Raw genomic sequence first — 24774 nt, forward strand, 5'->3', positions numbered from 1 at the left:
CATGGCACTATTTCGAAGAAGAGCAGGGGAGTTATCCCCGGTGCCCTGGCCAATATTTATCCCTCAATCTACATAACAAAAACAGATTATCTGGTCATTATCACATTTCTGTTTGTGGGAGCTTGCTGTGCGCAAATTGGCTGCCGCGTTTCCCGCATTACAACAGTGACTACACTTCACAAAGTACTTCATTGGCTGTAAAGCATTTTGAGGTGCCAGTTGTCGTGAAAGGCGCTGTAGAAATGCAAGTTTTTCTTCTTTTTCAAATTGCAACTTTTATGTTCTCGCATGGAACTCTGTGTTGACAGCAAGTTTCATTTTCCCCCTCCCTCCCTTGTAGTTAAAAAGACTGAGCAGCAACAAGCCACACAGACTGAAACCTCTCAGTGCCTGCAGGCAGCAAGCGGCGTTCCTTAATTGTCACAACTGTGCGCAGAGAGCGGTGAGGTGAGTATGTATGTGCAGAGGGAGGGGGCAGTAGTACATCTTGTTTTGTTTGGGTTGAGTCGGCATATGCAGTCTAGCTGCACTCTACCAACTGTGGCCAGGATACCAGGGTTACCTCCGCTGCTCTTCTTTGAAATAGTGCCATGGGATTGTTTTCGTCTAACTAAGTCCCCAGACAGGGCCTCTCAGTTTAACATCCCATCCGATAGACGGCACCTCCAGACAGTGCAGCAATCCCTCAGTACTGCACTGGAGAGCCAGCCTAGCTTTATGTGCTCATAGTCCCTGGAGTGAGACTTGAACCCAAAACCTTCTGACTCAAAGCGTAAGGGTGCTACCAACTGAGCCACAGCCAACCCACAACCTGCGTGTAGAGGAGTCCGTGGAAAGTACGTGCGCGTGGAGGAGGAGTACGTCAAAAGTACGTGTTGTCTTGTCTCGGTTGAGTCGGCATATGCAGTCTAGCTGCACTCCGCCAACTTTGGTCAGGACACCGGGGATAACTCCCTTGCTCTTCTTCAAAATAGTGCCATGGGATCTTTTACGTCCACCTGAGAGAGCAGACGGGGCCTCGGTTTAACGTCTCATCTGAAAGACAGCACCTCCGACAGTGCAGCACTGGAGCGTCAGCCTAGATTAATTAACATTGCAACAGCGACTACACTTCAAAAAGCACTTCATTAGTTATAAAGCGCTTTGGGACGTCAAGTGGTCGTGAAAAAAGGCGTAGTGCAAATTTTTCCTTTCCTTTAGGCTGAAGTCCTTGGGGGAGTGGGACTTAAACCCACAAACTTTGGACTCAGAGACGAGGGTGCTACTCACTGAGCCAGGCCTAACCCACAACGTGTGTGCAGTGGAGTATGTGAAAAGATCATCTTGTCTTGGTTGAGTTGGTATGTGCAGTCTAGCTGCATTCTGCCAGCTTTGGCCAGGACACTGGGGATAAGAACATAAAGAAATAGGAGCAGGAGTAGGCCATTCAGCCCCTCGAGCCTGCTCCGCCATCCAATAAGATCATGGCTGAATGGATAACTCCCCTGCTCATCTGAAAAATAGTGCCACGGGATCTTTCACGTCTAACTGAGAGAGCAGACGGAGGCCTCGGTTTAACATCTCATCTGAAAGATGGCACCTCCGACAGTGCAGCACTCCCTCAGCACTGCCTTGGAGTGTCAGCCTGGATTAATTTACATTGCAACAGCATTGTGGGTTACAGTTCGGCTGCAAAGCGCTTTGGGGCGTCGGGTGGTCGTGAATAGGCGCCGTATAAAAATTGCGAGGTTAAGTCTTAAAACCCTGTTCCATCTCCAACTTTTTCCAGTTCTGACGCAGGGTCATCGACCTGAAACGTTAACTCTGTTTCATCTCAATTTTTTCAATTCAATTCAATTCAAATCGCTTTATTGGCATGACAAGTTACATCTTATGTTGCCAAAGCATCGGAAAACATTCATGTTTGTTCACAAAAATACAGATCTATGCATACAGTGTATAAACAGATATATCCCTGAGTGTATAAATATATACTTTCATATAATTTATATATACTCTTTTCTTATATTTACTGGTTGTCCCTCTGTTTATGGCAAGCTGTAACATAGTGTGCCGCTAAGGTTACACAATTTCTCTCTTCCCACAGATGCTGCCTGACCTGATGAGTATTTCCACTATTTTCTGTCTTTATGTCAGATTTCCAAGCATCCGCAGTATTTTGCTTTTTGTAAAAATTGCGAGTCTTTTATCCAAGCACTCGGTGTGGGGGGGTAGCTCGGGACTCGAACCCACAACCTTCGGACTCAGCAACTAGCCGCTGAGCCACGGCTGACACGGAGCGTGGAGGACGGTAGAGAACGTGCGCGCCGGGGGGGATTGAGCAGAGTGCCTGAGAAGTACGTGCGCGCCGGGGGGGATTGAGCAGAGTGCCTGAGAAGTACGTGCGCGCGGCGGAGGGGGTGCGCGCACGCGAGCCGTACGTGCGCGCGGACGATGGCTGGATTGTGGGTACGTCGCCAGCACGCACGCAGACGGACATTTTCTCGGGACCGAGGACGTCCTCCTGGGGAGAATCGAGTGGAGGCGGCGGAGAGGAGAGGCTGGGCGATGTGATTAGAAACGGGGACATTAAGCAGGCCGCAGGAGGACGCGGTGTATTTATTTATTAATTAACCATCTGGCGATTCCCCGGCAGCGATGAGGCTCCCGCCGATGCTGTGAGGCGACGGCCGCTTGGAGGGTTGAGGCGGCCCGGGCGGCTGGGGGAATTCGGTGCGGGCGGGTTCATAATTTAAAATATATATATATTTATTTATCACAACCCACCCACCCCCCGCTTCCCTCCCGCTCCTCCCTCCTCGCCGGGAGCTGTGCAGCGGTGTGCCGGGTTTCGAGAGCCCGCCGCACCGCCAGGGGACTCGAGGCCCGAAGATGATGTGCGAGGTGATGCCGACCATCAGCGAGGACACGCTGAGCCCGCGGGGCTCGCAGTACGGCGCCGAGACCGAGGCCAACTTCGAGCAGCTGATGGTCAACATGCTGGACGAGCGCGACAAGCTGCTGGAGAGCCTGCGGGAGGCGCAGGAGTCGCTGGCCCTGTGTCAGGCCAAGATGCAGGAGGCGTTCCACGAGAGGGACTCGCTGCAGAGGCAGCTCAGCACCGCCTTACCTCAGGTAAAACCCTCACCCCAGAGGGGGAGAGAGAGAGGGAGAGAAAAGAGGGAAAGAAAAGAGAGGGAGAGAGAGAAAAGAGGGAGGGAGACATAAACAAACAACTACTACTGCACAGGTTAAGAGGAGCAGCAAGTCTTGCATGACTGCATGTCTGGTTCACATTCTTGGGGCATTGCAGTGAGTTCTGGGGAAAAAAAAGAAAAGACTTGCATTTCTATAGCGCCTGCCACGACCTCGGGACGTCCCAAAGCGCTTTACAGCCAATGAAGTGCAGTCACTGTTGTGATGTAGGGCGCACGGCAAGCTCCCACAGACAGCAATGTGATAGTGACCGGATAATCTGTTTTTAGTGATGTTGATTGAGGGGTAATTATTGCCCAGGGAGGACTCGCCTACTCTTTTCGAAATAGTGCCAGGGGATCTTTTACGTCCACCCAAGAGGGGGCCTCGGTTTACCGTCTCATCCGAAAGATGGCACCTCCGACAGTGTAGTGCTCCCTCGGCACTGCACTGGAGTGTCAGCCTAGATTTTTGTGCTCAAGTCTCAGGAGCGGAACTTGAACCCACAACCTCCTGACTCCGAGGCGAGAGTGCTACCCACTGAGCCACAGCTGACACTGGGAGAGGGAGACCTAAACAAACAGCCACTGGACAGGTTAAGAGGAGCAAGTCTTGCATGACTGCTTCACAAGGGGATGGTTCACATTCTTGGGGCATTGCAGAGAGTTCTGGAAAAAAGTAACGAAAGATGTGCATTTATACAGCGCCTTTCACGACCATCAGACATCCCAAACCGCTTTACAGCCATCGGAACATAGGAGCAGGGGTAGACCATTCAGCCCCTCGAGCCTGCTCTGGCCTCTGAGGTTGTGGGTTCAAGTCACACTCCAGAGACTTGAGCACATAAAGCTAGGCTGACGCTCCAGTGCAGTACTGAGGGAGTGCTGCACTGTCGGAGGTGCCGTCTTTCGGATGAGACATTAAACCGAGGTCCCATCTGCCCCCTCAGGTGGACGTAAAAGATCCCATGGCACTATTTCAAAGAAGAGCAGGGGAGTCCTGGCCAATATTTATCCCTCAATCAACATAATGACCAATTAATCTGTTTTTATTATCACATTGCTGTTTGTGGGAGCTTGCTGTGCACAAATTGGCTGCCACGTTTCCTACATCACAACAGTGACTACGCTTCAGAAGTACTTCATCGGCTGTAAAGCGCTTTGGGATGTCTGGTGGATGTGAAAGGCGCTATATAAATGCAATACTTTTTTTTATTTTGGAGTGAATTATCGAAAAAAGGGAGACTGTTCCAAAGGAATGACCTTCACCTGAACCAAAATGGCACTAATGTCTTTGCAGAGAGAGGGATTTAAACTAGTGTGGCATTTGAGAGGGAGTGCAGGATTAATAAAGTTGTTGAAATAGATGAACTTCTGAAATAAACTTACACACACATGCAAAGAGGCCTTGGTGTCTCTCTTCCTGGTACTTTATTAACAACAAGCTGCAGGGACTAAAAACTGCATACTTTAAAAATAAATAAATAAAACAAAATCCTCTCTTTCTTAGTTCTGTCCAAATCCATCAAGAAAGGACCCAGGTCTCTCTGTTCTGGTACTGTACACACAATCCCATGTCGGAGCAAAACCTCTCTGTGCCCATGCTTTTATTAAGCAGCACACCAAATACAAGTATTTGGTGAAGAGGTGATGTTGACCTTTAATGCTTTCGGATATGTATTAAATCTTAGTGAGATGCCAGTCTGGCAGGTATTTTCAGCAATAAAACGTGCAGTAAACTCTGCTCACAGCGACTACAGATAGGCTATAAACACGCCCTCAAATTTCGGGCAAACTAGTTGTTTAATATTAAAAATGCATAATTGATGGGTTTGCTACTTGTTGCTCTAAGCAAGGAGATTTGGTAATCTGACATTTATATCCAACCGTTGTGCTACTGTTCATGTATTTGCATGACCAGGTTGTGAGGAGTGTTAGCAGTTTTTGTTGAAATATGTTTGTGTGTTTCGTATAATAACTGGGGAGGAATAGAATATTGCAGTAAGTGATTGTGGAAAGATGGATGCTAACCTTCATTCAATATATACTTTTAACTTCTATATTTTTTAAGGTCTTTGTTTAATTCTGTATATTGTTACTCGCCTCTGGCAGCCCTGCTCCACAAGGTCCAACACTAGGTTAAGGAACAACTTAGAGGAAATAAAACTACTGTACTTCCCAATTTTGAAAAAAAATGAAGTACATTCTGCGCAAAAGATCAATTTATTTGTACAAACATTACCCTCTTTAAAATGAAACAAAATCAACAGCACAGACCATGATGCCATTTTATTATCGGCTAGGTAAAACATTTTGGCTCCAAAAAGTCCAACACTTTCTAATAACGTGTTAGTTTAGCACATCTTTCCAGTCTACGTACGCAAGCAGTAAAATCTGGTACCAACACCAGCTGACTGCAAATAACTATGGTAACTTATTAAAAAGGTAACACTAACATAATATATTAAACCAGACTGACCAGGTTACATAGAGGATATAGACTGTCATCTGCGGTCATTATGTAATCTGACTGGAAATGCATTTGCAGTGGGTTGGAATGGACAATGTTAAATTTAAATACGGAGTTAAATTGTGTACCACACAAACCCTTTCCAAATCCTAAAATAGCACATTGTCCTCAAATATCTACACGTGTTTCCATTCCAATTGTGTTGTGATATTTCTGGATTTGGTTATAGTAGTCATTTGCAGAACTAAATTGGCAAAATGTATGTATTATAGTTATTATAAGTTCTATTGTTAGACTTGGCGAACAAAAATATTTTTGGGTTTAAATCGATCAACACGGGAAGTATTGCACAAACTCCACTTTCTCAAAACAACTGATTGTTTTGCTGTTCTGTCTCTTGAGTAATTATTTGGCCCTAAACAAGTAATACTGCACACATTTGCACAAAACTGTAACACAGAGTATTCGCTTTTACAATTCAGCTGGATCATACCGAGGTCGTGGCAGAATTTATTTATAAGTTACTGGTGCTCGATCAATAGAACAAAAACAAATCTATCTGTAGCCTTCAGATTTTTCAGCATGTAAGTAGTGTCATTCATCTTTGGAATACAGAAACAGCGAAAACATAAAGCAATCTGAAAAATTGCAGCACTGTGACTCTGTCTTTAATGCTGGTTGTAACTGGGAATTGTATCTTGAGTATTACTGGCTTAAAGGTTCCTTCTTTTTCTGTTTTGAAAATGTAATCTATTTGTATAGTCCAGGATACCGGATCGGGCCTAAACGGGTATTACTTGTGTGAAAAGCAGATTTACAATCTCTGAGCAGTTCATTATTTTGTAAGTTTGGAGCCTGAAAGCATGTGGTTTAATATATTATGTTAGTGTTACCTTTTTAATAAGTTACCATAGTTATTTGCAGTCAGCTGGTGTTGGTACCAGATTTTACTGCTTGCGTACGTAGACTGGAAAGATGTGCTAAACTAACACGTTATTAGAAAGTGTTGGACTTTTTGGAGCCAAAATGTTTTACCTAGCCGATAATAAAATGGCATCATGGTCTGTGCTGTTGATTTTGTTTCATTTTAAAGAGGGTAATGTTTGTACAAATAAATTGATCTTTTGTGCAGAATGTACTTCATTTTTTTTCAAAATTGGGAAGTACTGTAGTTTTATTTCCTCCAAGTTGTTCCTTAACCTAGTGTTGGACCTTGTGGAGCAGGGCTGCCAGAGGCGAGTAACAATATACAGAATTAAACAAAGACCTTAAAAAATATAGAAGTTAAAAGTATATATTGAATGAAAAGCTGGACTGGTTTTAAACCCGTGACTGTGACCATGGTGCACTATCCGTCCTGGTCCTCCTCGACCCCTCTGCAGTGAACCACTCCATCCTCCTCCTCTTCCTCATCTCTCCTTTGTAGTTAAACTCTGGAATTCCCCTTCCATGAACCTGTTCCTACCTGTCACTACATAACCAGTATGTCCACCGTGGCTTTTGCTCCTGCCCCCGCATGCTCACCTCGCATAAGTTGCTGGGTTTTATCGATTGGTAGCCTTGTTTCCTTGTCAAATAATGCTCTTTGGGATCATTTCCATTTGTATGCTGATGACATTCATTTGTACCTTTCTGCTACCACCCGTGACTCCAAGAGCATCAGTGTGCTGTCTGACTGCTTGTCCAACATCAAATTGTGATGGGCAAGAACCTATTAACATCTTCATCGACACAACCAAAGTCATCCTGTTCAGCTTCGACTAGAAACTCAGCACCCTAGCACCTGATTTCATCCTTCTCACCAACTGTTTTATCAGGCTAAACCTGATGGTTTACTACAGATCACCTATTTTCACTTCAGCTTCATTGCCTGCTCCTACGGTAGCATGACTGTCTCTATCACCTCCAGGCTCAACTATACTCCTTGGTAGCCTCGCATGTTTATCTGCCATACAGATTATCGACAACTCTGACCCCTTGCCATAACCCGTGTAAAGTGCCAATTTCCCCTATCGCCCCGTCCTTGCCAGTATCCATTGGCTCCTCATCCCCTGGTGTATCGAGTTTGAATCCTTGTCCCCCATCTACAAATCGTTGATGGCTTTGCCCCACCCTCCACCTGCAACCCATGTGCCAGTGTGTGTCCCCCATTCTTCAGTTCTAGTCTCTCTTGTATCTCCCCTCTCTCCCATCTGCCTTTGGTCGCAGAGCCTTCAGTGTCATCATCAACTCTCTTACTGCTTGGTGTCCAGTTTTGCCTCTTCCCGCGGGTAAGTTGCTCTCGGTGTCGGCTCCTGATTAAAATTGAAGTTCACTTCTGCATAAGTGGATGTGATTGCCAATGCAGTCACACTGCTTAACAGTGTGAGAAGTGAACTTAGTCACTCCTAGGCAGCTATAATTCCAGGTAGGATGGTATCTTTTTAAAATAAATTTGAAGTCCCATTGCTATTAGTCTATGGTAGGTGCAGACTCTGGTAGAGATTATGCTGCAGTTTTTAACTGTGGTTTATCCAAGGTTGATCTTCCTCTTGATGGAATGCTTATATATTGGCCCAGACATTCGGGTCCCAACTCGTGAGTACGGACGGAGTACTCGCGCGTGGACCCGATGGAATTGCCGGTTTTCTGCACGCGCGGGAAACCGGCACTTCCGATTCTCTGAACCAAGGGGTTCAGAGGTCGAACGCGTGCGCGCGGGAGTCTGCGCGTGCGCGTTGAACTTCCTTTTTTTTTCAGGTTTTAACGTGCGGGTAAGTCTGTACATTTTAGAAATGTAAAAAGCAGCCGTAAGGACTTCATTTTCAAAGGTAAGTGGTCAATTATTTAAAATTCAAACATTTTTTCCACAGGTTTTTTACTTTTAAATACTTTAAAGCAAGGTAAGTTTATTTTTAGCCCTGTTTTTTTATAAAATTATTTTTTTCAAAAATTTTAATTTTTGTTTAAAAGCTATTTAATGTCATTTATAGTTTATTTACAAAGTGTGATATTTTTAAAAAATTTATTTGAAGGTAAAGTACAGTTTTACAGCCTCAGCATTTATACGTTTTGACAGGTCTATCTGTCAAGACTTATGAATGGAGCATTCCCTGCTCCGATTGGCTGCCTGTTGCTCACGTGATCCCAGGGGACGCTTCGCACTAACTACGCCCCTGGGACACGCCAGCATAGCGCGCCGGCCTCTGGGACAGGCCTCGGAGAGGAATTCCACGCAGGCCAAGAGGTCAACTGCCGGCGCACTAGGTAAGTGTAGGTCGGGGGCTTGCACCCGCGGGAAGCCCCCGACCCGAATTTCTGGGCCAATGTCATTTGCTCTATCTTTTGACAATAAACAGAAGTTTTGCATGTATGCTGTACAGGAATTTTAAAGTAAAATGTAGGATAGCAATGAACAAATGCTCTTCTGGCTTTTCATGTTGAGTTACAGAAGAACATAAGCAATAGGAGCAGGAGTAGGCCCTTCGAGCCTGCTCCGCCATTCAGTAAGATCATGGCTGACCTTCTACCTCAACTCTACCTTCCTGCAATATCCCCATATCCTTTGGTTGACTGCTGGCTAAGAACAAATTGAATGAGTGTTTTCTCTTGTACTCCATTCTATGGAACAATACTGTGCAGTGTGCATTCTACAATTTGGAGTGTAAATGTAGTTACAGTTGCACATTAACAATGCAAAACTGTTCTTTTGTTGCTGAATGGTTATCTGTGTGAATAGCTGCTGTTGTGCATGTAGTACTTAAGTTCATGTTCCTGAAATAACTTGTTTGACCCATCAATCTGGCAATATCCCTCTGTACTATACAGAAAGACATTAACAGTGCATGCACACTAAAAAATTACCGTTGGTGCAAAGCGGTTTCAGCTTTGGGCCGATGCTAAACTTTTTGAATGTACATTGGTTGTGAAAGTCACATTCCTTAAGGGAGTCTTGCTCTGCTTTGTTCTGATGTCAGATCTGGCCGCAATTCAGGCTACATTTAGGTTATAACTCTCCTTCTTAGGCAGTCCCTCTGAACCCAGGATGACTTGCTTCCACATTAAAAATGAGTTCTCAGGTGACTGATGAGTCCAATGCGGGACCTACAGTCTCTGTCACAAGTGGGGCAGACGGTGGTTGAAGGGGTGGGTGGGTGGGGTGCTTGGGTTGACGTGCACTGTTTGCGCTTGGCTTCCGCTTGCTCCCGGCGAAGAGACTCGGTGTTCGGCACCTTCCCGGATGCTTCTCCTCCACTTTGTGCGGTCTTGGGCCAGGGATTCCCAGGTGTCGGTGGGGATGGTGCAGTTTTTCTGCAGTTAGAACTGCAGCTTTGGTGTGAAGTATAACCTCTTTTATACAAATAAATAAATCCAGCTCTCTTATGCAACAGTAGAATCATGGACTCTGGAAAAACTGGGTCTGCACTTCTGCTACCAGAATAAGGCAGCTGGATTTAGTATAAAAGTGACTTAAATTTCTCCCTAAGCCTAACCCAACACTGAAGCAAATAATTTTTCCTATCGACATTTCCTCCTAGACTGTATCCAACACTCAGTATGTTAGATTAATCTCTGCATGTTTCAGTAGCATTTATTCACCACAGATCTTAACCGCGCAAAGGGATTCTGAACTTTGCTGCATTTTAGGAAAAATGTTTTGAATTTGGACTATACCTTCAGGACTATTATGGAAATCCATGATCATGATTTCCAAGTTACTGATGTAATTTTACAGAGCGTTTTTAGCTTGTGCAGCAGTTTAAAAAAAAAAAGCGGGCCGAAGTAAAAATCAGGAGAAAGGGAAACCCAATATTCTAACCCTGTGGCTCCAGAAGTTGTATAATAGTTTTAAATTATGGATTGGTTGGATAGGTAGGATTTCCTTCACTTTGTTGGGGGGAAGGGACTTTGAAGTCTGCGGGAAGGAAAACCGGGGGGTGTATAACAGGCAACCTATATAATACCACCAGTTGTCTGCCCCCGCTGAAGTTAAAAGTTAACCCCACCTGTGATCAATAAAGCACTGGTTTATTTGCAGTAGTTTTCATGTTTTGATTTTGCTGCGTGTTTCGCGTGCAACTGAATGCTTGCATTGCACTTGAAACATTTTCCAAGGTATTTGAAGTGTGAAGTGAGTGAAGCACGGAGCTGATTCTTGATAGTAAAAGTCTTCCTTTGTTCGAAAGTTAAATAGCCTGTTTACTCTGTGGATTAGATTTGATTTGGATAATGCTGATTCAGGCTAAATCTATGGCCCACTATTTTTCTGTTCAGTCAGTTTGTGTGTAACTTGCCTTATAGCTGCGTTTATATTGCTGTGTTAGTGCCACTGATACTAAAGCAAACTTGCCAGATTCCCTGTAGCCAGAAAGACCCAGTTTAAAACACAATTGCGCTGGCGGCAGCAATGCAGCACTTGGCCCATATAAAACAGCCGTACCCTGTCACTGCTTTGATGAATATCTATCCCTGATAGGAGAGATGTATTTGTTTGAATCTGCTTAAATCAATTTCAAACCAGGTTTGCAAACTGGGTTTTCTTTACATAAAAAAACCAAAGTGGTATAAATTAGCACCAATTAGTACATTTTGAACTAGAAAAACATTTGAAATCAATAGTGATCTAAATTTACCACTGTGGTATAAATGAGGTTAGAGTTTGTTTTCTTTTGGGTCTCCTGTCTTGATTGTAACTTGTGACCCAAAGCTCGTTCCCCATTTGCCCTGTAAAATTGGAATTTTCCTCTAGTTTTTACACTCTTTCATTAGAAAGCTTCATCGAATAGTTAGGATTGTAAGGTAAGTGTAGTTTTTGTTGTCGGAAGAAAGAGAGCAATTCTTGTTGGTCTCCTGGTCGGGGATGTGAATGACTTTTAAACCACCTTCTGCTATATCAACAGCCAGTGTTTCTATAGTTGTGCATATGGCAGGAATAAATCTGTTTCCATACTGTCTAGTACAATTTTCCCTTGCACAGATTCTTTTTGATACAGTAATGATGAAACTTTAGAGTTGGGAGATGATTAGCAGCAAAAAGTTAAACAATTGAGAGAGCACGCTACCACATCTGGCTCATTTCATGAGCCATGCAGTGTGTGCTTTTTTAGACTCACCTAGTGAATTCCTGTTATGGGTGGTCTTGCCTCTCTCCAGTGAGCAGCACTGATGGGTGTGATGAACATCCCATAGGCTCACATATTGGGTTAAAGTGATTAAGAATGGCTGCTTGCAGCAGGCTATCTGATCCGGCTTCTAAAATGTTACACAGACTGGTTGGAACAAGTGCAATCCAGCTTGCAACTTCACATTTATTTTGACAGTATGTCAATCAGAATTACAACATTAGTAGCAATTCTATTGCTAGCACCAAGTAAATTGTGCTCCTCTTTAGTCAGTCTCTTACTTTGAATTTAGAAGACCGAGAGAGCAATACAGGAAACTATTTTTTATCCGGCACTGACGGGACCGGCGTGGTGTCGGTTTATCAAAAAGTCCGGATTACAGAGAGGTATAGTTAAAAGGTACGAGAGCTCCGTACACAGCAACAAATCCAGGCTTCCCTGTTGCTTAGCAACAGCTGCAGGAACCCCGGCCACAGACCAAGCGTCCCTGTTGCTCAGCAACAAGTGCAGACACACCCGATTACACGGCCACAGATCCAGGAACGGCCACTAATATGAAGTAAAACTTAACTGAACCTACTCCTGAATTTTGCTGGTTAACCGAGATGTCCGGTTGTTTGGGTGCCGGTAAATCGAGAGTTTCCTGTAGTCTGAAACTTCGCACTTCATGAGATAATTAGAAGTATGCAACAAGATATTAATGTTTTTCTGTCGCCCTGTCTCTGTGTTTCTTCCCCCCCCCCCCTCCCTGGTGACTTGGCATAAAACTGAAATTGAACCTAAAACCTTCAGGTTTACATATCTTAATTCTACAACAGGTGGTGCCTATACCCACCGTGCCACCAGAGGGTTGCTGTAGATGCGCTAGTTGGAAGGATTTTTGTTTTTAATCCTCTTAATGTTTAAAATAAGTCATTGAAACTTTTGATTTGTGCTGCTTTGTTGTACGTGAGGCCAACAGCTTTGCCGAGTGGTAGACTTTGGAGATCTGTAACTGTACAACAAACCTGGTAGCTGCATAGATTTCATTGTATTTTTTTTATAGAAGGGATAAAGGAGGGCAAATTATTGTATAAAAACATTGTTTTGGAGATGTGTTTTCACAAAGAAAAATTGATTTCAGTCAGCGCATTTTAACCCCCCTCTTTCTCCCCCCCCCCCCCCCCAAATCTACAAATGTCACCAGTTTTCCCAATTACTGCCCATCCGTGTCAAACGTGACCCAGATCTTGACTGAATTCAACTTTTTCTCACTGATGAGTAGAATTGGTCTATTACTGTCACTGTCACAAAAGATGTCCACACGCACCGCTCAATCAGTGGGATTTTCTATCCTTTGAGCATTGCACTGACTTTTGGTTGAGATGCAAAATGTTGCTAACTGTATTCCTCTGAAATTACTGATACCATCTTTTCAATTGCTGCTTGGGGAAAGAGTTGTTTCTTGGGATGTAGAGAATCATAGCATGCCATTTTATAACTAAGTTGCCCTTTCACATGCTATTGTAGAAAAGGGAAGAATGTTAGACAAGTATAGCAAGCTTTTTGTCTTTGTGGCCAGTTTAGGTGCACACCCTGGAGCCTTATGGACCATCTATAAAGTTTAGCCCACATGTAGCCTGTGCCCCTGGAAATGCAGCTAAAGAATCACAGGCAGCTCCGTTCCATTTGCAATTGTAATTGTTTCCTCACTGGTTTGAATGTTACGGGCCTCGTGATTAGGAAAGGGCTGCGCTTTGTCTTATTGTCTCATTAGTGGAAGTAGGAACACCAAGTTCTGACACGATGCAAAGTAACAGGAGCATTCATTTAAACTTTATAGATGGCCCACAAGGCTCCAGTGGGCACCTAAACTGACCACAAAATTCTCCTGGATTATTAGACCAGGCCTCTGGATCACCAATACTGTAACACAACCACAGCACGACTCTACCCCTCTTAGTAAGGTTACAGATTTTTTACCTTGTTTGCAAGCTAACTGATATCCTGTCTATTTTCTGTATATTTCGTAATTTGATTGAATTTAGAGGACTGATCTAAATAATCTAAGTAATAGTGTGAAACTTCACATTTCATAAGATAGCTAGAAGTATGCAACAGGATATTGTTTCACAGAGTCTTAAACAAGTGAATACCCCCTGAAGGGATGGGCAGATGTTGAAATCAGGTTTTTCATTTTAAAATAAGTTGGCTGTACTTCAAATAGCACGTGGTTTATTACTGTACTCAAAAAGAGATCACTTGAATTGTACGACGAAGGTATGTAGTGACTCTCCTGAAGCTACTTTGAACACTCTCTCCAGGAACAAAAAAATCATGTTATGTACATTTTGTCTTGGGGATGAAATGTTTCTGTAACGTGCTGAGCTGTAATTTCCATTTGTGCCAACGAATGTGTCTTTTGCAGTTCTGTCCTTCCTGAGGGGAATATTGTTTTGAAGGAGGGAAGTTTGTACTGAGTATAAGGTGGGTCACGATACAAATGGATAAGAACAGTTTTGCTTTTTATTAAAATTATTACAATGCCAAGCATGCAATAGCACATTAGGAACTTTCAGATAAATATTTTGTTTTATATGTTGGGGAGGAAACTACCTGGGCGCAGAAGGGCATGGCAGTACCGGGGCATCCAGTCCAGTTCAAAGTGCAGGCTTCCATATCAATTAATGGAGTTGCTCTGGGATGCACATTGGGTTTTGTGGTAAACCATGTAATTTGAGCATGTCCAGGTATGAGCACACGCCTGAAGTAGTAAATCTTCATGGGTGAAGATACGTGACACAAATCAAGATAATCTGGTAAGAGGTACTACCTTCAAACTGAAACAAAATGCATATGGAGGAGTACTTCATAAGAAAAATACCCCTTCCACCACAGTCTTTCCTTCTCCTTTGAGAAGGAACAGTACATTGGGCCATTCCATGTACCTTCAGGAAACCATGAGACGGAAGGGAATACCAGGACGTTGGCACTTTAAGAGCTTTGCCATAGCTTTATCAGGTGATCCTCTCAACATTTCTGTACATAGCCCCATTGTGAGTTGCGTCCTCAATTGCTTTCCCATTGTCAGCAGCATCGCACCTCTATGTCTGCAAGCAAAAGATATTCTTCTACACATTGAGGGCTCATGCTATTCAGAAAGTCTGAACGTTTAAATTAATTTTCAGTTTGGTCATCAACAGCTTTGGCAAGTCTGGTACATATTTACCGTGTGCTCTTATCCTATAGATGAACAAAACATTACCTTGGATTTATCTTCTTGATTGACTTGGCACCAAGCAATGCTGACGGTCAGTTTCAAATTTTGTCTTGAACAATGTTGCTCTTTTCCAGTTACTGACAGCCTTCATGGCTGTTGCTGGTATCTTTTGTTGTTGCATTATTTCCAGCACTGCAAGCCTGCGCACCATTCAGCAAAAGATTTGTGATCGTCTCATCTGCTGCAAGACATCCTGTTGTCAAGATTGCCCTAATGCAGTTCATTGCATTGGAAAGATGTCAAGCTTAGTCTGAAAAATGTCTTGAGTCCTGGTCAGGAAGAGAACTGGGAGTGATCGTGCAAAAACACGCTCTGCGGGAACTTACAAAGCTGAAAGAAGGGTTCTGCGTAATCCTTGCAACTTCTTGAAGCACCTGTTCAATTCTGGAACTCCTAATCCGTGTTGAGACATGGGAATATCCAAGGTGACTGAAGCATTAAGTCTCCAACTGACCCTGGGCAGTAACGCCATCACAGGTGCAGACATAATTGAGTACTGATGCAGCCTTGTACTTGAAAGCCAATGAAAATGCCCATCTTAATTGATACCAGTTGCAATTTGCTTATTGTACAGGACGTCTTGGCTCCAGCTGAGGAACCCACTCAACACTATCTCTCAAAAGTGGGAGAGAATGCAGGGATGAAGTAGAGCATCTGCTGCGAGCATGAAAAAGCTCTTAAAGGGGAAGTAACTGGTGCTCCCTTTCCCCTTCTAGCTCTCTCCCTTTTCTCTCTCCTCCCTAGTAGGGTGATGGTAACATCCTGTTTGATAATCCGAGCCTTCATTTGTGTTGGGAGAAATGTATGATTGTCTATAATTATTATAAGATATATTTTAAAATAAAATAATTCTGGAATAACTTGTTGCCATGATGAGCAACACGAGCTGAATTGTTTTGGATAGTCCAAGTGTTGCAGAATCACTTCAGTGGAAATGGTACCTAAGTATTTGTTCTGACTTTACTCCTGAAGATGATGGCTCCACAGGTGATGACGGCTTTTACCTATGATGTTTTCTGATGTGAGCCTGGACCGTGCATGTTGTTGGGTTTTTCAGCTGTCTGGCCGATGACAATTGACCCCAGTGCTACCTTCACCATTTCCATTATGTGCACATTCAGCGGGGTAGGTGTCTGCTGGAAACCAACAGGGAGTACAGTCTAGCCCAGGGCTGCGAGGTCAATTTTAAGCCCTGGCTGAGATCGACTAACTTGGCACAGACCAGAGATCAAACCTATGCTGTCCCCTGTCTGTATGGTGCATTTATCCAGTGAACCATTGGGAGAGTTCTGTATTAGTGTTCTAATCTCCCTTCCCCACCACCGCACCCCCCCCAAAAAATTATGTTTTTTTAATTTGTTCTTGGAATGTGGGTGACCTGTTGCCCTGAGGACATTGAGTCAACCAGGTTGTGTGGGACTAGAGTCACATATAGGCAATATTCCCTCTAAAACATTTTTTCCTGCACGGTCCCTTTAAATTTGCTGCACGGCTGCGAGTGAGATATCTCCTCCAGCGGCAGCAGTTCGTGAGCGACCTGCACGGGACCTCTTATTGATGCGTGGCCCCACACCTTAGGGGGAGCATTGCCTGTAGGCCAGACCGGATAGGTGTAATAAAAGAAAGAAAGACTCACATTTCTATAGCGCTTTTCACGACCATCGGACGTCTCAAAGCGCTTTACAGCCAATGAAACATAGAAGAAACATAGAAGATAGGAGCAGGAGTAGGCCATTCGGCCCCTCGAGCCTGTTCCGCCATTCAATGAGATCATGGCTGATCATCCAAATTCAGTACCCTGTCCCTACCTTCTCCCCATATCCATTGATCCCTTGAGCCTAAAGAAATATATCTAACTCCTTCTTGAATATATTTAATTAATTGGCCTCAACTGCCTTCTGTGGTAGAGAATTCCACAGGTTCACCACTCTCTGGGTGAAGAAATTCCTCCTCATCTCAGTCCTAATTGGCTTACCCCTTATCCTTAGACTGTGACCCCTGGTTCTGGACTCCCCGACCATCGGGAACATCCTTCCTGCATCTAGTCTGTCTAGTCCTGTTAGAATTTTATAAGTTTCAATGAGATCCCCTCTCATTCTTTTGAAGTGGAGTCACTGTTGTAATGTGGGAAATGCGGCAGGCAATTTGCGCACAGCAAGCTCCCACAAACAGCAATGTGAAAATGACCAGATAATCTGTTTTTGTTACGTTGGTTGAGGGAGAAATATTGGCCAGGACACTGGGGATAACTCCCCTGCTCTTCGAAATAGTGCCATGGGATCTTTTACGTCCACCTGAGAGAGCAGACGGGGCCTCGGTTTAACGCCTCATCCGAAAGACGGCACCTCCGACAGTGCAGCACTCCCCCAGCACTGCACTGGAGTGTCGGCCTCGCTTTATGTGCTCGAGTCCCTTCTGACTCCGAGGCGACTGTGCTGCCCACTGAGCCACGGTTGGTCATTAGTAAACCAGTTAAGTTTTCATAGCAATCCTACAGCTTTCATAATCTCTGCCCCATCGTTCATTTTCTCGTTAAACCTCACTGTTCTGAATTTGTAAGTTCAATTTATTGCCCAAGTGATGTTGCTCCCTTTTGGTGCGGCCTGCTCCCCTGGATGAAGTCATGAATTGATTCGCTTATTTACGTAAGGAGCACAACCAAGTGGTAATCCATGAGAATGAAGGGCAGCACAAATTTTATTAGTTGAAGACCTATATTTAAGATTTTAAAGCCTTTGAACATGTTTTTCAGTAAGGGACCTGTTTTTTGTTTAATTATTGCTGATTGGCAATAGGTTGGATGTGCTTTAATCAGACTAGGGCATAAAAATGCTTGAAGCTCCATATCAAGTGGTTTTTTATGTCTTAAAACCAAGGTGATTCTGGCTTGTAAACCTGGGTAAATATAGGTGTGATTCAAAAAATGTGTAATTTTCACGGTATAAACTTAAAATGATCAATTGAAGTTGTCAAGATGGTGCTGTCATAGCAATTTATTAAACTTTGCCCTAGTTGTTAATATTCTAGGTGCGCCTGTTGTAGGACATTATGCCAACATGATGCTGCTATTACGATGTGGGTCAGATGACTTTCTGATCAGATTTAGGAAGCTTTTAAATGGTTTGAGTGGAGCAAAATATTTTGGATCTGAAATTTCTCTGAGAAGTGGAGAATGCCTGTTTTTCTCAATAATTAACGACCCACTAACCAAATCACAGGTAGCTGTGGCTTTGAAATAGTTTGGGGATTGTTGATTACAGTTATTTAAAAGAGGAATTTCCACTTTTTTTTTTAAACTGTGCAAGTTATGTATTGGAATGCCTATCAAACAGAAGGTCAGACTTGTAACTGCATTACAATTTTTGTTCAAATACTCATCTTCCCTTACGGCTACTGCATTCAAGAAGTGTTTGTCATAAGTGAAGAGATTTTACTCCTTGTGTGTTTTTAAAAATAGTTTTGTTCCACTAAATCCCATACTATGATAAACAACTTACACAGAGGGTGCAGAATATGCCTTTTTACATTTTACTGGTTTTAACGCACTCATCATCTACAATATTGGGTCGGAATTTTAGTCCTCCAACAGCAAACAACATAATCAATTTTTGATTTTGCATGGGAAGGTTTTGCTACACAGGAAGCCTGCTGTGTAGGGAGTTTTCTGTGGAAGCAATATGCTTTTAATTTTGTTTAAATAGTTCAATTAATTGCTGTGTATTTCCATGATCCTGTGTGTCTTCAAGCTTTTAATTTTTGCTAATTAGATCCTTGATTCCTTAAATTGGCGCTGTGTGGCTCAGAGTGACTTAAATGATGCAAAAACTTTTGAAGTAAAAAGCTGGCTATGATTTTCGGGTAGAACTGCACATTTTACATCTGCTGTGCTTTCTAATAACTTGTGTCTGCAATAATTCAAACAGTAATTTGAGACTCCCTAACTTTTTAAAGAGAGCACAAGCAGCTAGTGCCTTGGGTCACAATGCACTTTGCTATAGAAGCTTTAATGCAACTTCACATCGTTTGGTAGCACATTATCCCTGCTCAACTGCTAATGCTATGAAGAATCTTGATGCACGGCTAATAGTAGGTCTGCTGTATTAAGTGTGCAATTAGTGGGCATACTTCAACAAATGGCAACTGTAACTCGATGAATCCTTTTTAAATGTCACATTTCTTTTGTACAGGAAACTTTGTGATATTCGGCACCAACGGGACCGAGCTGTTGCCGATCTATCAAAACTGCCGGACAAACCAGCGCTAATGTTGAAGCATATGGAGGTTTTCAGCTCTATCTGGCAACAAACACTGTTGCTTAGCAACAGCTTCTAAACAGTCGGCCCGTACCTTGGAAGCATCTCTGTAGCTTAGCAACAGCTTCAGAGAGACTTTGCCGAGCCTGACTGTTGGAAAAAAAGCCACGAGAAGAAAAAAACCTCCGTATCTGGCAACAAACACTGTTGCTTAGCAACAGCTTCTAAACAGTCAGCCCGTACCTTGGAAGCGTCTCTGTAGCTTAGCAACTGCTTCAGAGAGACTTTGCCGAGCCTGACTGTTGGAAAAAAAAAAAGCCACGAGAAGGGAAAAGAAGCCACGAGAAGGCAAAAAACCTAACAAAACGGCTCCTGATTTCTGCCGGTGGACCGAGGTTTCCGGACATTCAACCTCCGGATAAACCAAAGTTTCCTGTAATCAGTAGTGTTAAACCTCACTGGGGACTACAGTAGAAATTCCATTTATACTAGTGTATACTATACATTTCCAAAGCTTTGCGAACTTGGTGGATTTTGTTTTGTTTGTTGATGCTCAAACTGCCGATACAATTCTCTAAGAGCATATTACATTATTCAGTCATGAGATTTCCATTTGCCACCATGTCTGCATGGCTGTATGCCATCCAGTTCAGGGTTCACATCTTCCTCTTGGCTTTAAGAAGAGCCACGGAAGGTGCTTCAGTTTCAGATGGCAAGCATCTTCAAGGTACAGAGTGCTCCCCAGATGCCTGTCATATACTTGATGTACTTGAAGCAATGTACTGCCGCTCACAGGAATTAATTATATCACCCTATATTGAGACCTGATTAGGACACCTTTTCAAGAGTATCCAAGTTCAATTTTTTGTGCACTGCACTGATTTTGTGTTTAAGCAGTTAGGGCAGTTGATCAATATTAAGATCTCTGAATTTCTTAAGCTGGGTTTCAAATTGCTCCATGGTGGTCGCTGTCCATGGGACACTTTGCAGATGTTTTAATTGCTGAATCGATGTCAAAGTGAGGTGTATCTCGGGGCTTTAGATTGATAACTTCTGATACATTTGTTCTCCCTATACCTCCTGGCCGCGCTCAAATTTCTGTTCCTTCGCTCTTGTGCTCAACGTGGTTACATAGAATTTTACAGCACGGCAACAGGTCTATGCTGGCGTTTATTCTCCACACGAGCCTCCTCCCACCGTGGGCCATTTCAGTAGCGGGGCGCACACTTCTGAATAACCACCAGGTGAACAAATTGACCTAAAGGAGTTTCATGGTGTGCTTTTTTAAAGATAGCCATATCAATTGATGAAGGAGAGGTCATTCCAACCTGATCGAAACTTTCTGAGAAATTGGAAACTATAGACACAGGGTAGCAGTGGATATAATTTATATGGGCTTCCAGAAGGTTTTTGGTAAAGTGCAGCATAAATTGGATACGAAAATTGGGGCCTATGGAATGAAAGTCGAAAAGGCAATATAGATAAAAGAAAAAAACTTGCATTTGCTGTATATAACCTCTTTCATGACCTCAGGATGTTTCAAAACACTTCAAAACCAATGAAATACAGGTAGACTATCCTTTATCCGAAAACCTTGGGACCAGCCGTGTTTCGGTTTTCGGAAAATTTCGGATTTCAGAAGGTATTTTAGAAGACTGGGAAATTTGTGGGGGGTGGGGGTCGGCGGGGGTCGGCGGGGGGCGGGGTCGTGCGCACGACTTACGCTGAACGAAAAAACTTTTGGTTTTTAGAGGTTTTCGGTTTTCGGCAGTTCGGATAAAGGATAGTCTACCTGTACTGTTGTAATGTAGGAAACACGGCAGCCAATTTGCGCACAGAAGGGCCCCACATGCAGCAGTCTGACAATGACCGGATGTTCTGTTTTAGTGATGTTGATTTGAGGGATTAATATTGGCCAGGACACCGGGGAGAGCTCCCCTGCTCTTTATAACAGTTCTCCCTCCTTGGATATTGTCCCCCACTCCTTCAAATCTCCTCAAAAAAACAACCCTTTACCCCCTCCGTCCTTGCAAACTATCACCCCACCTCCCTTTCTTCTCCAAAGTTCTTTATTGTGTTGCCTCCCAAATTCGTGCCCATCTTTCCCAGAACTCCTTGCTTGAATCCCTCCAATCAGGTTTTCACCACTGCCACCGTGCCAAAACGGCTCTTAACAAGGTCACAAATGACATCCTGATTGATTAATACCAAGGTAAACTATCCTTTCTTGACCTGTCTGTAGTCTTTGAGACAGCTGACCACAAAATTTTGTTCCCAGGCCACTCAACCGTCGTCCAGCTGAATGGGAGTGCACTTGCCTGGTTCCGTTCCTTTCTTTCGAGCCGCGTCCATAGAATCACCTGCAATGGCTTCTCTTCCTGCTCTTGCACCATCACCACGGTGTCCCCCAAGGATCTATCCTTGGCCCCCTCCTATTTCTCATCTGCATGCTGCCCTTAGTGACTTCATCTGGCGACACAGCATGAGTTTTCACATAGGGACCGTGGCCACATTACTTTTGACGTTTGTGCTGTCAGTGTTCTACAGCGATGAAGTGCTGCAAACACTGACAATCACTGTACAGAGGTGCAGGGCTGCACCCAGGTTCTCCCATGACTCATTCCATACGCTTAGGGAGTCATGGGAGGTCCTGTTTGCTTCCCATGGGTGGAAGAGACCCCTCCAGGAGACCAACACAGCCTAGTTGCACATTGCAGAGGAGGTCAAGCAGGGAGGTCGTCAGGAGGACCTGGGTGCAGTGGCGCAAACCTTTCAATGATCTCATTAGAGCACGAAACATTAGTACAAAACCACACTCGCCTTCATCCTGCTGAGCCTCTCGTCACATCCCCATCACTCTGCCTTTCCTACCCTACACCTGCACATCCTTACTCACATCAACTTACCTTGCACCTCCCCCCATCCCCGTCTCTCTCTACATCATCACATCCCCATCTTACTAGCCACCCCTCACACTCGCCGTCATCCTAGTGCATCATACCAACTAACAACACACAAGGGTAGCCACTTGGGTGTTTTATCCAATGTTCATGTAAAGTTTCTGTTAATGTGCTGTCAAACAATGAAACCTTTATTTTCAACACTTTCTGTTCTTGGACAGATTTGTGTGCACCTTTGGAAGTAGCTTAGTGAGTTGCAGTGAATCTTGAGACAGAACGGTACCCCCCACAATGGTGGTGAGTGTGAAAGGAATGGCTTGGACATTGTAGGGATGCTTTATGGTGTTGGTGTGGGGTTGTGCCAACCTGGCGCATCATGTGGCAGCCAGAGTGTAGTGTGTCAAGTGAAGTAAATCTGTCCATGGCAAGGCCATCCCTGGTATCCCAGGCAGCAATGTGCTCGGGTGCTGATGCCCTGTGACCCGTGCAGCATCAGGTGATTGCGGAGAAGATTGGTGGTGTTGTTGGTGTGCCTGGTGTTGGGGCTGATTGTGGTCGGATTCTGAGGACCAAGGTGAGACAGTATGAAGGGCACCCATGTTGATGAAATAGATGGCAGGTGAAGTAGAGATGACAGAAGCATTCTGTCAATGGTGAGAGTGGATGGAAAGTGGAAAGCCTGCAGAATCTGTGCTGGAAATGGACTGAAAAACAGCTTGTGGCTGAGGAAAGTGATCATCTGTCAGGTGTGAGCTTTTACTGTACATTTGAAGCTGTCAAGGAATTAGCTGGTGCAATGGCTGCTGAACACCTGCCTCAGGTTGACAGATGTAGAATGGTTACAGCACAGCAGGAGGCCATTCAGCCCGTCAAGCCTGTGCCGGTTCTCTGCAAAAGCACTTCAGCTAGTCCCAATCCCCCGCCCTTTCTCCGTAGCCCTGCAATTTTGTTTTCTTTCAGGTACTTATCCAATTCCCTTTTGAAAGCCATAATTGAACCTGTCTCCACCACCCTTTCAGGCAGTGCATTCCAGATCCTAACCACTCGCTGTGTAAAAAAAGTTTTCCTCATGTCGCCTTTGGACCTTCTGCCAATCACCTTAAATCTGTGTCCTCTGGTTCTCGACCCTTCCGCCAACGGGAACAGTTTCTCTCTATCTACTCTGCCTAGACCCCTCATGATTTTGAACACCTCTATCAAATCTCCTCTCAACCTTCTCTGCTCGAAGGAGAACAACCCCAGCTTCTCCAGTCTATCCACGTAACTGAAGTCCCTCATCCCTGGAACCATTCTTGTAAATAATTTCTGCACTCTCTCAAGCCTTCATATCCTTCCTAAAGTACGGTGCCCAGAAATGGACACAACACTCCACTTGTGGCTGAACCAGTGTTTTATTAAGGTTCATCATAACTTCCTAACGTGGTCCCCGAGCAGTGTGGTTGCCACGGCCATTAAGTTAAAGTTAAAAAGTAAGTAAAAAAAGCCTGTTAAGGGTCTGTTAAGTGCATTATAATGAGTTTAATTGGGTTGCCCGCCGCTGCCTGTCGGTTCTGCTCAGCGCTGACAGACCCGACATTGGGAAAGGCGGGTTGACGGCGGGTTCCCGACCCACTGCCAAAACACTTTCCCACCCGACCCACCACCGATCCTGCCCCGCTGACACCCCGGAAAATTCCGGCCATTGTCTTCGGTTCACGCCACAAACTCCGTTCCCTTGTCACCGATTCCATCCCTCTCCCTGGCAACTGAGGCTAACCAAGTCTGTTCGCAACCTTGGTGTCATATTTGATCATGAGTTGAACTTCCTACCTCATATCCATTCCATCACTAAGACTGCCCATTTCCACCTCCGTAGCATTGTCCATCTCTGCTCTTGCCTCAGCTTATCTGTTGCTGAAACCCTCCTCCATGTCTTTCTCACCTCTAGACTTGACTGTTACAAGACACTCCTGGCTGGCCTCCCATCAACTTGAGGTCATCCAAAACTCTGCCGCCCGTGTCCTAACTCGCACCAAGTCCTGCTCACCCATCTCCCCTGTGCTCACTGACCTACTTTAGCTCTCAGTTAAGCAACGCCTCGATTAAAAAAATTCTCATCCTTGTTTTCAAATCGCTCCATGGCCTCGCCCCTCCCTAACTCTGTAATCTCCTCCAGCCCGATGATCCCCTGAGATGTCTGTGCTCTGCCAATTCTGGCCTCTTGAACATCCTTGGTTTTAATCGCTCCACCTTCAGCTGCCTAGGTCCTAAGCTCTGGAATTCCCTCCCTAAACCGCTCCGCCTCTCTACCTCTCTTTCCTCCTTCAAGACGTTCCTCAAAACCTACCTCTTTGACCAAGCTTTTGGTCATCTGCAGTAACATCTTCTATGGCTCGGTGTCACATTTTGTTTTTTGATGATGTTCCTGTGAAGCACCTTGGTACACTTTATTATAGTAAAGATGCTATATAAATGTAAGTTGTTTGAACTAGCGCCATGAGATCTTTTACGGCCACCTGAGAGAGTAGACAGTGCCTCAGTTTAATGTCTCGTTCGAAAGGTGGCACCTCCGACAATGCAGCACTCCATCAGGACTGCACTGGAGTGTCAGCCTAGATTTTTGTGCTCAAGTCTATGGA

General features: G+C 44.3%; 1 protein-coding gene across 15 annotated transcripts in view; it reads left to right on the top strand.

Moving 5' to 3' along the window:
• Positions 1-2484: 2484 nt before the first annotated feature.
• LOC147107127 (liprin-alpha-1-like) overlaps positions 2485-24774 on the top strand; it is a 166528-nt gene continuing 144238 nt past the window's right edge. For 10 of the 15 annotated variants that reach the window (XM_086008202.1, XM_086008206.1, XM_086008204.1 and 7 more), the window contains exon 1: positions 2488-3114. In XM_086008202.1, the coding sequence (XP_085864328.1) occupies positions 2872-3114 (243 nt within the window). In that variant the 5' untranslated portion in view covers positions 2488-2871. Of the gene's footprint in view, positions 3115-24774 lie in introns of all 15 variants that reach the window. The other 5 variants (XM_086008211.1, XM_086008209.1, XM_086008212.1 and 2 more) reach the window with 2 other exon arrangements.

Source organism: Somniosus microcephalus, chromosome 15 (genome assembly GCF_052327205.1).
Source record: "Somniosus microcephalus isolate GS21.2 chromosome 15, FLI_Smic_1.0, whole genome shotgun sequence".
Taxonomy (NCBI): domain Eukaryota; kingdom Metazoa; phylum Chordata; class Chondrichthyes; order Squaliformes; family Somniosidae; genus Somniosus; species Somniosus microcephalus.